Genomic DNA, 17,337 nt, shown 5'->3' on the forward strand with positions numbered 1-17,337 from the left:
TACTATGGTGAGATAGGCAGATCCCATTGACAAACATGTCATACAAAAACCAAAAGACATGTGTACGTATAAATTTACTAATGCTGACATTCTGGCCTTACTAGTTATTAATAAAAGTACAGGAGTGTGGGTGAAGGTATTATACCTGGTCATGGCTGGCTTCAATGGAGCTTCCGATACCTTGGAAAGTCATCTGCACAGGAGACAGTGTCAAACAGGTCATACACTCTTTGCCATTTTGTCTATCATTGTAGTGTACCTATAACAGAATAACATACGTAATCTGCTAAACACCAGGTTTGTACAAGGGAGTCATGCTACAATACTGTCCCTTTTCAACAAGTTTGTAAGAAGAATTCCAAACATTTACATTGAATTCATCTTTAATACAAAACAAGGATTGTGTAAAATATTCTAGGTAGTCACATATTGCACTGGGGCCAAATTTTCCGAGACAACTGTTGGATAATTTACAAATGCTATGTTCTCCAGTCCTTACAGCCTTTTAGACTGAATTCAAGATGTTATACCTACAAAATTACAAGAACCTAGTTTCAAGTCACAGTTTCAAAGGTAGATGCCATTTTTAACATTTTGTAGCTTGGTTATAAAACATCCATGTAAGTCATTACACCTCCAAAACCCTGGCAGTAACAGTTTTCATTTTTCAATTGAAATGCCATATCTAATAAAATTCACTAACTTACTTGGCATGGCTACAGACTGTTGTATATTTTAATTTGATTTTGTAATTAAATCAAAATGACGGATAGCATGGTGAAGAATTCACATTCTTCCTGAGACGTCTCGGCTATCTTTTTCTAAGAGTAACTCGTTCTTTACTAACATCAAGATGTGCATGTTAAACCTGACTCTTGCATGAAATACAGAGGAAGCTATTGCTTCTACTTGAATTATTTTTCTTGTCTTCAGTCCCCCTTCAGATAGTTCTTAAATCCCCTACAGAAAGGATGGATTTTAATATGTCGAGACAAAATTAAGTTAAATGTTGCCAGCATTTCATTATTAAGAACACGTTGCCACTCATGCTGAATTGCTGAAATATTACAATCTGCTACATAGTTCCCAGCTTCTAGACAGGCAGATCAAGCACTTTGTTCTACAAGAGAGATGGAATTTGGTTTATGGTGGTAATTTACATTGGCTATGTGACCCCTGTCAGAAATGGAAAGAGAGATCAGCTCTGCTGGAGACAGACCTTTTATGTTAGTATCTATTTACAGCTGTATAGATCTCAGGCAAAGGTTACGTGAGAAAGCCTCACCTTTAAACGTTGGCTACAAAACTATATTTGAGAAAAACTAGGAGCCATGTTGTTCCTGTGGAACTGATTTAGCAACATTCATGACACTGATTTGCAAACCATGCATACTGTATTCACTGTGCCTGTATCTTCCCTGCCACAGGTGCAAACTGGGAATCATTCAAGTCAAGCAAAACCAGTGCAATACTGGTTGAGTGAGAGAAAAACCAAATCGTTGCTGTACTGCAGAATTAATTTACTGACAATACATTAAAAAAAAAAAAAACAACAACAACAATTCAGCTGTGGCCAAAAGTTAGATACAGAACACAAAGTTCTCGCAGTCAGTATAGAAATACTGATTTCACTCAGCCCTTGTTAAAGCTTTCTGGATTATCCCTGTCTCTCCTCCTCTCTCAACCCCCACAATACGTGCCTACTAAATTACCTATGGCTCTCTGCCAGAAAAGCCATACTACTTACTTAGAAACCACAAGAGGCCCCTTCACATATACAATGGTTTAACTTTGATTAATCGAAAGAAGTATGAAGGTATGAAATTTGGCTTGCATATATAAACTGAAGTTCTTTAAATGTCAAGGACTACTGTTATGACAAGAACTTATCAAGACTCCACAACTGCAGTATCTAGTTGCAAGCTAGATATTCTGACCAGTATATGTTGTGGAAAAGCAATGTGGAGAAATGGGGCAGAAAAACTGACAAGGAGGATTCTGTCCTGCAAATATGACATAGCAAAAGAGGCAAAATCTGGTGACCTAGAAAAGTACACATTGTAGAGAGCATACGGAGAAACAGAAAAATGGAACTTTCTGAACTGCTTAGCATGCGGTAGGTTTATTTTTAATGGGAGTAATAAGAATAAAGTTACAGTACACTAATGCTCTCTGGAATAAAGCAAAGTTGACAAGATGAAAGAACAGGAGACACTCTGAGGAAAAATTAGAAGTACCACATCACATCATCATCTGCAATAGCAGATTTGATCCACACCCTACTTCTGAGTTCCATGTTGAAACTGCAATAAATTCAGAATTTTGGTATCTTTCTAGGCTTAACTTCCCTGAAAGAATTTCTTGATGCATTTTTGGCCTCATCTTAATCGAGGCCATTACTTCATAATTTCTTAGACAATAGTCCTCTAATTATTTCTTGTTCTGTTGAAGTTCTTCATTTTAACCAAAATAGACACTCTTGATGTTAATTATAGAAAACAGTGATATAAAAACAAAAGACTGGACTTCGAAAGTGGGACAAAATAAAATTTCGTCCTTCCATTAAGTCTCTCTAGCCTACAAATTCACACAGTCAGCAAAGGAACATTCATTTTTTTCTCTGTATGTTTTGCACATATGTGATAAATATACTAGTTTGGTTAAACGTCTTGTTTTGCGATTTATCAGCCCAGCCACTGCATTCTCAAACTCACTATTTTATTTCTGTTTCTTCTTCAAATGTGATCTGCAATTTAAAGTTCGAGAGCTTTTTGTCAACTAAATGTGGAGAGGTATTTATTGATTTGAGCAGAATGGACACTCAGATAGAAATGGTGGTAGTCGAATAGTTAGCAGATAGTCCAAATATCAGCAGATGGCTCTAGATTTTCAGCCAGCAATACACCATAAATGTTTCGTCTGACATGTCTGTGCTATTATGACTAAGTATGAGAGGATCTTGAATGTCTAGAAAACTGCTTTAAGAATATCATTATCATCTGATGCAGGGGAACACAAAAGGTGTAGAAAATGCTTCCTTCAGAATCTGTGACTGAGGAGCAGCAACCGAAGGCTGGCCAAGTGCCCCAAGAGTGCTTGCACAGCTATTGCTAAGATTAACAACTGCAGTAATCCTTTTCTTATTTAAGTTACTAAGTGCCTGTGTTGAAGAGCTGTGGATGCAGCCCCCAGCCTGCCTGCACTGCCCCTCTGCTGGGCAGGAGAGGAGGCAGTGGGGCCCGTGAGGAATGGCTCTACCATAGCCATAACTGGTCATTTTCCTTTTCCATATATTATGTAGATAAAAAATTAAGAAGTTCTGGGAATAATTACAATCTACATCCTAATTTTCAGGCTTTGATTTTTTGTAATTAAGGGATTAATATGTGTTTTAAGGATTGAACAGCAATGAAATTTCACTCATTAAGGTTCAGAATATCTGATTTGGTTAGCATATAAACAGAGATTTCTTTTACTAGAACAGCATTAGGATTTGGTTAGAAAAAAATGGCCAGCGTGTTGATGTTTGCAGTGTGGGTTGTACAAGTTCCTGAGTTAAAAGTCAAGAACTCAGCCTCAGCCCGTTACAAGTGATTTACGTGTAACTCTGCTGAAAGGTACTTCCACACAGCACGAAGTAGTGCCACTGCCAGATCCTGGCAATAATTCTAAATGAGTGCCCATTTATTGGGAAAAGCACACAGCACTGCTTGCTTTTCTCCTGGGTAACTGCACACGGCCAGTGTCTGAGATAAATCATGTATAACCCGCTCAGGAATCCCAAACACAACACCCCATTGTTCTGTGTAGACAGGGCACAAAACTGCTGCACATAAAACGCAAAGTGCATCCCAGGCATCAAAACAATGAAATAAATCCTAGGCGACTTTTATCCACAAGCACATGCCAAAATCCGAGTGGATTTACTCATACATCCATGTTTTTATGTTTGATATTCTCAGGAGATGCGACTGTGTATCTTTTTAAAAGATTAAGTCACTTAGGAACAAGCTGTATGGCACGAGTATGCATGCAAGGGCTCTACCAACAGGCACATGCATATAGAAACATATGTGAAGATCTGAAGACATTTTACAGCCACATTGAAATTTAGCCCTTGTTTTTAATATTTTAAATTACTGTAGAGATGGAAATATTTTGATGAACACTTTTAGCTTTGCAAAAAGGAAGATATAAAATGAATGTTTACAATGTTACAACTGAATGTGGAATGGCATAGCCAAAATTCTCAACCATGCATGCTATTTTATGGAGGAAAAACTAAGCTGCAGTGTATAAAACTGCATAACAAGTTGTAGTTAAGGTTACTTCTATCATAATGGTACTCTACAAGAAGGAAATTTCCTACTTATTTTGCATTAATATAAATACATGTCTCTCGAATCTAGCTTTACTATGATATCCTTCAGCATACGTGTTATAATAAAAACAGTAAAAATATTGCAGGACTTGTCTTGCAGCAGGCTAGTTTCAAACACTGGACCAACAGACAACTTCAGACAATGGCCACAGTTAACCCGCATGCATTATTCTACAAATGCAGTGTCCCTAACATCATGCAAGAGTGACTCTCCTGGTCTTCAGTGGGCACACTGGGATTTGAGCATCCCTCATGCATGAACAAGGGGCATGTTTTACTGATGCATCACTGAGGAAGGCAAGAGAGCTGCTACAGGCACAAACTCACTGGTCTATGGTCAGCAACGGGCTGGGCTGACTGAACCAACAGAAGATGAAGGGAGGAAAAAAAAAGGCTGCTATTTTCACACAGCACTGCTTAGATGTTCACAGTTTGAGACACAACTTCTGTCTGGCCAAATGCTTTCTTTATTGAACATTTATTAACTTAAAAAAAAATAGTAATATGAATTACCAAAAGAAAGAAGTCATCTGTGACACTGGAGTTCATGTTTCCAAACCAAAAACTACTCTGAGTCAAAGCATCAGCGGGAGTCTCAGAATGCCAGGCAGAAATAAACTAGGTAATAAAATGCCATTATGTTCAGCAAGGCACAAATCTTCTGGATTGACAAGCCCTGACTATTTTGTTAGAACAAAGGATGCTATTTCTTTAAATCTGCCCCTTAAAGTGAAAGCACCAACTTTTGTCCTAAATTTACAGAACTTCTTAGATTTTACATAGATTGCTTTGGATTTACAGCTAACTAAACCACCTAAAATGAACTGAAAAATCAAATTTTGAAACAGTAATTCTGAATTGGACAAATGTCCTGTGAAGCACTTTTGTTCCTACAGCTTCCTGCTGAACTGCCTATCTTTGCTATGTCAACCTTTCAGCTTACCCTCTCTGTTACTCATCTACTGGCAGCCAGGTGACCTAATAAAACAATTCAAACCATCCTGATGATGCTCAAATGCTGTTTCATACACATTTATTGGTGAAGAAATAATAGTGGTGAAAAAAAGCCATTTAAATCCACTTGCTATTTTCAAACCATTCTCTCAAAGTCAATTCCAGAAGCTTTCATAATACAGTATTCTAGTACCTAAAAACCTGAACCCTTATGTTATTCATAGAGCTTTCCTAATAACAGGTTCACCAATTCAAGAAACAAGAGATTGGTCTCTCCAGACATAAAGTGTCACAAGAGAAATTCAGAATACCACTTTGCTTTCTTTCTATCTGCTTTACAGTCCCGTGTATCTCATTTGTGAGAGCGGAACAGAAGAGGGACGGATTGAAAAAAATTGCCCCAGATGAAAAAATAAGAGAGAAAATTTAACAAAATATATTAAAAAAAATCAGAGCAAAAGCATTGAATCAAACTGTTTCCTGCAATGCTGGAGTTCCTTGATGTAGTGCGATTACTAAATATAGTATTTTACTAATCTCAGCAGGGAGCTGGCTAACTGCGCGCCCGTCAGATGTGTTTAATAGTCACCCCCTGTGGAACAAATCTAAGGAGTGCATGAAAAACACCCACATTTTAAAAAGACCCCTTGCTAGATCATTAAGGAAAGATAAAGGTCTGTGCATTCATATGTGATATATAACACAATCATTGTGTCAAGAAAACACATGTTTGATTAGCACGCCTCGGGCTCATCAATCGTGGTGTCTGCTTCCCAGCAGTGGCCAGGGCTCTGCTGCAGCTACTGCAAGATGGGGGAAGCCACGCGGTAGCCCGAAGACTGACAGCTCAGCAGTAAATCTTGAATGGTTCTAGCGTGCTCTTCTCCTACAGAGCTCAAATACCAGCTGTACTGTAGCCTTAAATCTCCATTAAAATACAATCCTAGGTTTTGGACTAAGAAATAAACCATTACTCTGCCAGAAATAGATAACAGTAAGCAGCAAAAGACAGTCACAGTTCACTGCAGCAGTATTTTACATTCCTGACTGTAGCAAGGCAGACACTTGTCACCTATAAAAGCATGAGAAGTATGAATAAGACTGAAAAAAACTTGACACAGTTCCCAAAGAGAATATATAGCATAACTTAATAGCAAAATCAGTGTATCTGAGCCAAAGAAACTTGCACATAGTTATTTTATACTACTTATGTATATTCAGAGCTCCTGTCTTCAGTGACATGGGGGATAAGTAAGGTTTGGCCACATATGATACTCAGTCAGGCCAAGCAGATCCAGCTCCCTCCTACCTCTGGATGTGATGCTTGCTTCTGACTAAGAGAAAATTGGCTACTGGCACTGCTGCTGCAGCCTGAAGGATGATCGATTCAATACAGGACCTACTGCTCACCTTACCTCTGTTAGACCCTAACTCTGGTAAACATTTGAATTAGTAAAGATGGTGCTCCTGTGGAGCACATGCAAAGTGAGCTATCCTAGTCTCAACAGCCAGCACTCAAGAGAGCAGAGAGCAATCTCTGCTGCCTGTGGCAGGAGGTTGAAGTCATGCCGTGGGACATGGCATGCTATAAAAAACCACAATTATGTTGAAGAGCACCTTGCTGCCCAGTTCCCTTCCTGCAGTCTACAACTAAAATATGTAATACAGACGTAGAAGAGAGTAATTTAACCACAGTAAATTAAAATGCTGAACACAATCACTCCACCAAAAGAATGAGAAAGACCTGATAAAAATAAGAAAAAATGAGTTATTCAGAAGTGAAATCACTACAAAGCACAGTGAAGCAATACATAACACCAGATGTTTTTCTCAGAAACAACTTATCTGCCTCACACATACTGATTCGGACAAATACTGCATGCACAGCAATAGGAATTGAAATTAGTTTTATAACTCCCAGTCAATGGAAATAGAAGAATGGGTGGGGGGCCTGGATCCCTTATCCTCACCATGTGGCCTAAGAACGAGAGGAAGACGAGAGCTGTGTTCTGCTAATGGAGCTGACAGAGGACAAGCATGGTATAGGGCACGTGTAGAGGAGCTGTTCCCTGGGAACCTGCCCCACAGCTGGATAAGGTGAGAGGGGAATTCAGTCAGTCTGAAGACAGAAAGTCCTTGATATCGACAGTGCCAATGGGAACACATTTTCAGGAACACTCCTCTTATTTAGGAAGGTTGCCACTCAATTGAAGAGCTGAAGCGTGAGCTGTACACTGTTTACATGCTGTGTGTGAAAGCCCAAAACACCATACTGCTGAACAAGGAATAGAATCACCATGAAACAGCACGTACAGAACCAGCTGCCTGAATTCACTGAAAGATCCATCCCAAGTATAGACTGTTTGTGTGCACTAGCTAAGATACATAACATCATGTGGAAAGAATCATCCTGCTTTAATTAACTCAAGAAATCATCTCACTGCTGGAAAACATACCACTTTATTTGTGCTCCTGATGCTAAAGGAGACTGAGTTTTGAGCAAAAAGCCTCTGAAAGCCTCACCTAAAAATCACAGTGAGAGATGACTCGCCTCTTTTCTCCCCCTTCACCCCTTCATGATGTTTGTTAAGGGTTTTTGCTTCAGACCTGAGTTCCTTCAGTCCAGGTCAAGCTGGGCCTACCACAAGCCCCATCCTAACCTTGCTGCTGACTGATATGCACAGGCACCTCCTTCTGGCCATATTCCTAACTGGTGCTATGTGAATCACAAATGCCACTGAAATCATCAATAAAGTCCCGACTGAGAGGCTCTCTTGCCTACAGGAAACTTCTTTCCCTGCTAATCTCTATTACTGTTCCAACAAAACTAGCAATCCTCTTGAATAAAGGAGGAAATTTTGTAACAAAATAACCTGATAAAAGAGTGTAAGTTTTCTCCAGAGAACAAAGACTGTAAGTTCACACAGATAAAAGCATTCTCCAATTTCCTGATCTCTGCCTAGTGGTACAGAACTGTAAAAATGCCAGTGAAATTTAGAAAGCTGCAGTGGTTTTGGCTGGGTTGGGAGGAATTTTGTTCACAGCAGACTGTATGGTGCAGTACTTCAGAACTGTGACCAATACTGTGCTGATAACACAGCAATGTTTAGCTGTTGCTGAGCAGTGCTGCACAGAGCCAAGGAGGTTTCATTTTCTCACACTGTCCTGCCAGTGATGGGGTGGGGGGCACAAGGAGCTGGGAGGGGACAGAACAGGACAGTTGGCCCCAGTGACCAAAGGAACATTCCATACCATGTGGCACTGTGCTCTAGAAATGAGGGGAGAGAAGGAGGGTGGGAGCTTGGACCTCTGAAGTTTTTCTTCCCAAATAACTGTTATGAGTGATTTCTAGGAAACCCTAAACATCTGTCTACCAAAATAAAGTCATGGAAGATTTCCTGATTTCACTTTTCTTGCATGTAACTTTGCTTTATCTATTAATCTGTATCTCAACACACAAATTTTCTCACTTTTGCCTTTCCAGCTCTCACTCCCAGCTCACGTCAGAGGGTAGACTGAGTGGCTGTGGTGCTGAGCTGCCTGCCAGGGTTAGCCCGCAATAAAAGCCTGTATTGAACATCATGAGATAGTTTAGTCATCAGCAAAAGTGCAAACTTCACATTAGTGTTTAAAAAAAAAAAAAAAAAAAAAAAGGCATCCAGAAGAGACAGAAACCAAGATAATGAGGACTTTATCATCCATTTCTACTGTAGGTGTTTATATTCCCTGCTGGTAAGAGACAAATATTGCTGCTGAGATTCCGGTTGTGGCCATTGAACATGGTGTAGTACAAACACACAGGACCACACTGTCCCTCTGCAGAAGCCATTCAATATTCAATATTCAAAATTCAATATTCTCAGTGATGACTACCATACATCTGATCTATCTGATCAATGAGCAAGTACAGTGCCAATCAACTTGACAAAGAACCAAGGTACCGGGGTGGATCCAAAAGCCCAATTCTAATGCCTGTATGTTGCAGCAGGTTTTGATGATAAATGGCAACAAAGTCACCCTTGAGCTATTCCAAGGGGTTTCACATATGTGGATGAAGCAACAGTTGCTTTAACAGCCTCATTTAATTTTTTTTTAAATCCCAATTTGTCCTGATTTAGGAGATAGGACCATCTTCAAAGCAGTATTTATTTAAAAACAGTTTGCTGACATAGCTTTCAAATCTGTATTACATTAATGATGCCAGAAAGACTGATACTGCAGTTTCAAGAGTTTCCTTTAACTACTGCTTATATTTTTCAGTTTGAACTAGTGGTGAGATCTTTATACTCACTGGCACTAGACCATTTGCTGAGACTCCAGTTCCAAGCTGACAGTGGCCACAAACCTCTCTGCAGCTGCCAGACTCTGGGACAGAAGAGCATCATCCAGGTTTACATTCTAGTTTTTAGCACTTGCTATGTTATTCATAAACGGTTTTAGGGGAACACTTGACAAAACATACCTTTTTCATTCATCTGCAGTGAGTTTTGAAACAGTACTTTCTCTGACAACTCACAAACTTTATAACTAAAATTACAGTCATTTTATAGGCTTCATACATAGAACCTTTTCTTCCCAAACACAATAAATTGGACATTTTCCCCCTAAGTTTTGGGTGACTCTCTGCGCAAAATCATATTGGCCTTTCATGATTCACAGGAGATAGGTCTTTGTTTTCATTAACTTTACCACAATTTAGTTACTTCAAACACTTGATCACTTCAACACAATCACCGCCAAATAATTAAACTTCTAGCTATAACTTGTGCAGAGTAGCATCAGTAGATAACTACCAAAGAAGAGATTAATTGCACAGCATGGGGTCACTTTACACAATGCAGTGAGCCAGGAGAAAAGGCTGAAAGAAGCAAGAAGCTGTTCCCTATCTTGAAGAAAGAATGGCACTGAGGGCATGATTAAGTGGGACTCAGCAGCTCAGGTTGACAATCGAACTTGGTGATCTTAAAGGCCTTTACCAACCCAGATGATTCTGTGATTCTATACTTCTATTCAAATGAAAGCAATAACAGAAATGAAGATCATCGTGTTGAAAAAAACAAGACAGGACATTTAGACTCTGCTGAGAATGATTTGCAATATCGAGCATTTCTCACACTACTTTCACCCAACCATCTGCAGCTATCTAAATCTGGAATCAATGGGGAATGCTTTTTTCTGCCTGCTTTTATCCTTAACCTTGCAACCCATACCAAAGAATTCTTGCAATAATCAGAGTTAATTCAGAGAATTTGTTCTGCTTGCTGTGGGAAGTTGGAAGTTGGACTGAAAAAGGGTAAGGTATTGTTTTTACTGAGGTAAAAAACAGCTTCAGAGGCAAGAAAACAGGAGGGAAATAGCTACTGTCAATTCTCCCAGGGAGCTCTAGCATATACAGTATGCATATTTTACTGAGCCATGTAACTAACAAAAACTAACGAAAGGAGAGCTGATTCCATCCAGCGAAGAGCAATGAATTTTAATTTAACTAAATAAGCAACATTTCTTAATTGCAACCAGCTTTGGAAAAGAATTGTTGAATGGAAATTGTTATTTTGTCCATCATCAATGAGTTGTTGTACTTGAGAACAAAATGTTAATGGAGGAAGTCAAAGGCTATTGCATCGAGTTTCAAAAATATATACATAAAAGTTGTGATAACAATTTATATCTCAATTATTTACTTCAGGCTTAATGCTGGATTCCCTGTTCATTCCTTTGTAATAAGAATTTCCACTGAACTCAAATCCAATTGTCATGGTGGTCTCTCAGTTATCTCCCTGAGAAATGGTTTCAGGCCTAAACTCTTTATTATTAAAAAGACCAGGAACTCTTCAACTGTCATTAAAACTGTTAACAAGATTCAAATATCTTCACAAACTCAGTAGGGGTGGATGAGAAGGTCACTGTCCTTTACTCTGGAAAACAAATGACCCTTCTGTATTATTTATCAAGTTAAACCCACAAAGAGAAAACACAAGTTGGTCACAGCAAGGCCTCAATTAAAATTGATGGTTACATCAAATATTACGCTAAGTCTGGAAAAGACTCTTCCTGTAAGAGTGCTTAGCACAAGGTGTGAGCAGACATGGAGGAAAGCAGCCTTGTGGATCACATCAGAGTGAAATCCAAAGCACATGAGAATGTCCTGAGAGACCCGTGCACATCTGAATCAGACAACACAACACAAGGCAGGAATTGTACAGGTATTCTCCCTTCAAGCAGTGAGTTCACAAGGAGTACCACAGTCCATGGTATGAGACAGCAGCCCAAATCTGTGAAACATGTAGGGTAGCAAGGCTTACAAGTAAACTGGAAGTTGGGTACTAATCTGCACAGGCATTTATGAAAATCCTAAGCATCTACCTTTCTGGATGATTTCACACTCACTGACTTGCTGTGAGCATCCATTGTGCCTGTATCAGCTTTGAAAATGGTATTCAGATACATTATATAATTTGACCTGTGGTCCTGCAGCAAGGAATGTGCAAATACACAAAGATCAGTTCAAAACTACAGCTTTAACTTGAAACTCAGTGAGGTACAAATTTTGTTCAGATTCGCATACCTATCTCACTAGTAATATCCTCTCCTTGACTGATTTCCAAATCCAGCCTCTAACAATGCAAAATGAGTGCCTATTGTAGAGAGAGGCCTAAGCTCAACATCAATCCCAATACAGGCGTGGAAATCTGGTTTAGACCCACCTCTGCCTACAGTTCATAACCACAAGCTGAAATGTACAGACACAAGTAAACCTGACTTGAGTGTCCAGCAGGGCTTCCTCTGAAGTGTGTGCCTGCATTACAGGAAATGGGAAACATCCAGAAATGCCCAACAGTACAACATCCAAATCACTCAATTGATAAAACGGAATGTTTAACCACTAAACAGATGTGGGAAGAAAAGGGAAAAAAACAAACAAACAAAAAAACTAACGAGATCAGTTGTGTAACCACTGTATTCAGAAAGAAGTAGAAACATACTACACTCTGTGTGAGGTCTTATTATATGGTCACCACAGACAACAAGTTAACATACCTAAGTCCTGCCAAAACTGCAAGCCAAGTGTGCTACAGCCATGCATGGGACAGTGGGCCCTAATGTGGTTTTTCATTTTAGAATCACAGAATCCTGAATTGGAAGGGACCCACAAGGATCACTGAGTCCAATTCTTGGAACCACATTTGTACTATCTGTTCACCACGGAAGCTGCCAGGGGCATTTCCTACTGTACACAAGCTACCTGCAACATACTTTTTGCCTCCGTAACAAATGCAGGCTCACATTATTCATGAGTGAATAAAGAGTAAAGAGTTTCTCTGCTCTTTGAACAAAAACAAACACTGAATAACTTCCTGCACTTACATGGTCACCAAAAATAACTTTAACTAATCTAGCTGCAAAACAATGACTAAAATACCACAGTCACTTAAAAATAACAATTTTACCAAAGATGAATTTTTCTTTAAACAACATCTGGGGCAAAGTCTGCAAAACAATTAATTGTAGTGTACATCAATATGAAGAGAGCACTAAAAATGCTCCATTCAGACTTTGTAAAGGCTTGCTTGTAAAGTATTTTTGTTTAATTATCACTGGTAATTTGAAGCCCAAGCCTTTAAAGAATCTGAGCTAAACACCTGCTTTTTTTTTTTTTTTTTTTTTTTTTTCAGTGACACTGAACTGCTGCTTATCAATTACAAATATATTTAGAATTATAATGTAATTTTTTTTAGCACTTTTCCATACACTGGTGGAATAATTTAATACTAAAGGCTTACAATAGAACATGACAGAGATCATATACAGTTTAGCAGAGTTTAAATTAAATCATCACATTTTAAATACAAATTCCCTGTAACTAAAGAAGTTCAAATAAACATTAAAAAGACTAAATAACATGTTTTTACATTTACAAATGAAACATCATACGAGTATTTATTTTTTTTTTTTAAATCCAAAAATACATTGTAACAGAACAGAATGTTTATGTTCTTCAATAAAAGACAAAACTATGGTTATCATCTGGACCAGAATACAAATACATGCTAAAAATTTAAAAATCATTTTGGGTCACTTGGGAAACATGAAACAAGCTATCTGTTTGTAAATGCAGTAGTTTTCTACTTGTAAATACATCTGAGAAAATTAACCTGTAAAGAAATAGGCTTTTAGACTCTTGAACACAAAGAGCTTTCTAGACTGAAATGGTGAAGAGACCTGTGATATGCACCTGCCAGGCCACTAAGCCATTTCCCACAGAGATTCTGTTCACTGCTCCACCTCAGCTCAGGGATCCAGCAGTGTCAGAGTTTCACATCAATACCAGACTTATCCAAGCAAGGTGTTAGAAAGCATTCTAATATGATGTAAAACCAGCAGTTACATACACGGAAGATATATGCCAATAATAGACATTATCTACCGAACTTCTTGATATGCATCAGGGCAAGTAAAATGTAGTAGTCTAGTTTATGGACTAACTGGATTATATTTTTGGCTCAAGGTAAGACCCTTTAAAAACAATCTCTACATTAGCAACCAGAATCAAAGCATGAAAAAAAAAACCCCACACACAAAAAAACAGGACAAACAACTAATCATTTTACAATCACCACATACTGCAGGCAAGTAGGAATCAAAACAGTAACACAAATTGTGCATTGGTTCTATGAAAATAAAGCGTTACGAGTCGACACAAGCAATCTGACAAGATGTGAAAGCAGGCAGTGAAAGCATCAGGGATTGAATTTCTTTTCATCAGAATTCATCTGTTTCTACTGCAAGGCAAGTAACAAGTGGAACTCAGAAAAAATGAATTCCTCTTAGCAGCTTAAATGCATACTGTGAGGCTTAGATTTTATTGTTTCTTCTATTAAGAGAAATTCAAACAATTGAATCAAAAGTTACATTTTAAAAATGAAAGCCAATAGAAATCTGAATGAATGTACAGTTTAGACAGAAACAATGTTAGGTCAAATCTACAACGGATGATAGCTGATGTCTGCAAATGTTATTTAACTATGCTGCTTATGTCAATAGAACATCTGACACTATTTCCATAATTCTAGCAGCCTCTTTTAAAATCACTTCCAACAACTGTATACTTCGTAAATTACATGGGCTTTGATGAAAAATATCATTATCAGGCACGCAAAAATTCTAACAGAAACCTTCCATTTCCATAATTTGTTTACATGTTCAAATGACATATGCTAGAACACACAAAACCAACTTTTTCAAATGAAATAAATTCACAACTCTGAAAAGGAACAAACAAACAAACAAAAACAAGGAAAAAAGCCTGTAAGACAGGAAAAAGAATGTTTCTACATAATTGGTCCTATCCTGGTGCAACATAGTAACATGAGCTACCATACAAATATGCATGTGATTTTGCATGTAATGGTGTTCAGGAAGAGGATTTCATTCTCCATCTTCCACACTGCAGAAATGACTGAATGTACTACAGAGGCTTTCATTGTCCTACAAAATACATGGTGTTTGCCATTGCCGGATACAGATCATCAGTGCTGAAGGACCAGCATGCTGACTCAGCATAGTACATCTTACATTCTCTAGTATTGACTGTGATGTGAAATACAATCTGTTCTGCACTAATACCAAGCCTGCTCCTAGGTCGCACCTTCTGATCGAAACTCTGTTCTACAGGTGACCATTAACAGGTACAGTCTGGGAAGCAGAGGAACAGTTTTAACAACCCAACCCAGAGGACAAATGCAGAGTTAAGGGAACGCATTAGTGTCGTCTGGGTCCGAGTCCATGAGAAACCAATGTCAGAGCAGTTTGTAAGGCTTTGAATGCCAAGAGGTGAGACACTCAAAGATTTCAAGCAGAATCATGATTTGAGCCTGTAATTCTTTATAGAGAATAAACAACGGAGAGAAAGACAGGCTGTAGTAAAGTGAATGGCAGGAAGGAGCAAAAAAGAGGAGGGACATATGTAACATATACTGGTGCAGGGTTGTATCTCCTGGACCCAGAAACTGCCTTATACATGAGCTAATTTTACAAGATAAGTTACATGCATGCCCAATTCAAGAGGGCAAGAGTAAAACCCTGATGGTAATGCTATGACTCTGGCTGAAGAGCTTCATTTTCCCCCTCCCATACCTGAAAGCCTTGAATCCTTGCCAAATACTCCAGCTGTTTTGAAGGCTGCACTGCAGAACAGGGAGAAGCAGGAGATATTCCTTTTAGACCTATGGCTTCGGCAGTCGGGGATGTTCCATTCATGAGAAGTTCCCTGGCAATTGTAGCTGTGCTATTTGTTGTTGGAGATATGCTGAAGAAAGAGCTAGAAGTCTGGCTCATTTCTTTGGGTGACAAATAGCTTACAGTGGTACCAGGAGCTGATTTGTTGCGGCTTGCTTCCATCTCTTGATAAACATCAGGAGAGAGATGGAGTATTCCCTTTGGTGCTGAAAGTAAGAGCAGACATCATTCTTATTACGCTAGAACAGTCTTGGAATGTAGACAATTTTCATTAACATACTTTTCACCAGAATACAAAGTAAGCACTTAAATGCAGTATCTTTTTTCCACAGTAATTGTAAATGAAATTACCTAACTGTTTGGAAGCAAAGCAGATGTGAAGTGGCCCTCTTCTTCCTCCCCCCTTCCCCACCCTTTTTAAGTGGTTAAAAACTTCTGGACTCTAAAAACGTGGCAAGCACAGAATACACAATGTGAATAAATAAGGTTCTGAGTTCTGCAAACCATGAGGAACAGCTGCTGCTTTACAATAGTAGCACTATCATTATTTCGGTACAACCTTCTGCCTCCTACCTGGTAGAGTAATTTAGGCTGTTGTTTGACAAATACTCTAAACTAGCCTGTGTCAGCACATCACCATCAGAAGTTGTTCTTCCCTCTCCCACCTACAGCTGTTGTTTGTTCTCTCCAGCTGCTCCATTGCCTGTGCCAGCACAAGCACCTGTAGGACCATGCAGTGACACTCATGAGAAGGAACAGTTGGAGACAAAAGGAGGGCAGGATGGCTCCTTGTAGTAGCTGCAGTGCATCAGGAGCTGGCTTAAAGCATCTGCTGAATTACCACAGCAGCCTGGGCTTAATTAATCCTAAATGGCCTTGCAGCCACATCGTTCCTGTGCTCATGACTCCTATGCAACTGCCTGCCCTTCAATCTTTTTTAATTTTTGTAACATTCAGCTGCACATACAGCACCCTATAGTTTGCATTGTCTTGGACAACGCTCACGCTGAGCACAGAAAGTACGCGAGTGTCATTATTAATACCAAAAAGAATTAAAGCAAACATTACAGAATTACATTTATTCATGTGAATTGCAGGAAACATTCAAATATTTCTAGTGACATCTAAACGAGGAGCAACAGGTCCACATTTCAAATATTTAATATTTTTAGAGAACATCTTGATCCCAAACATCCTCAAAAACAGGAACACGTACTTAAGCAGTTTTGATAATATTTTTGTGTATAAAAATGTGCAGAATTAGGGACAAAGTTTGGTAATTTTATACACAATGAAATATTTGTTGGAAGCATAAGTACCTGGTTTGCTGATATAAGAGGAAAACTTCTTTCTTATCGTTATTAAATTGAAAAATGAGCTTGAAATGTTTAATTTCATAATAGCACACTGATTTTCTAGTGTACACCTGAAAAAAACATCTGTGAACTCAAGCCATATGGCATTTCATTTTAGGAATGACAAACTTATTTTTTAACTAATTTAGTTTATCTCAAGAGAAACCAAAGTATTCAATGTTTAATTCACTTGCAATACGTACTATAGTCAACTCAGACCGAAAAATAAATTCAAAGAGGAGAAATAATTTCCAGTTTCCTGCAAAGGACTATTCTGCTCCAAGAAGTCCAAGCAGTATTCTTAAGTGAAATGTCTACTACAAAAAGACTTTAAAAATATTACCAGTGATTAATATCCTCATTTTCAACCACGCGGTGAAAATTGAACTTCCTCACTGCTGACTCAACAAA

The 17,337-nt window shown here is 38.6% G+C and overlaps 1 protein-coding gene across 9 annotated transcripts in view; it reads right to left on the reverse strand.

The window, feature by feature from the left end:
- STAU2 (staufen double-stranded RNA binding protein 2) overlaps positions 1–17,337 on the reverse strand; it is a 165,912-nt gene that overhangs the window by 64,773 nt on the left and 83,802 nt on the right. For 8 of the 9 annotated variants that reach the window (XM_090137718.1, XM_090137719.1, XM_090137720.1 and 5 more), the window contains exons 12-13: positions 15,470–15,777; positions 146–259 (exon numbers count right to left, since the gene is read on the reverse strand). In XM_090137718.1, the coding sequence (XP_089993844.1) occupies positions 146–259; positions 15,470–15,777 (422 nt within the window). The remainder of the gene's footprint in view (positions 1–145; positions 260–15,469; positions 15,778–17,337) is intronic. The other variant, XM_031604845.2, reaches the window with a different exon arrangement.

Source organism: Phasianus colchicus, chromosome 3 (assembly GCF_987193195.1).
Source record: "Phasianus colchicus chromosome 3, bPhaCol1.hap1.1, whole genome shotgun sequence".
NCBI lineage: Eukaryota > Metazoa > Chordata > Aves > Galliformes > Phasianidae > Phasianus > Phasianus colchicus.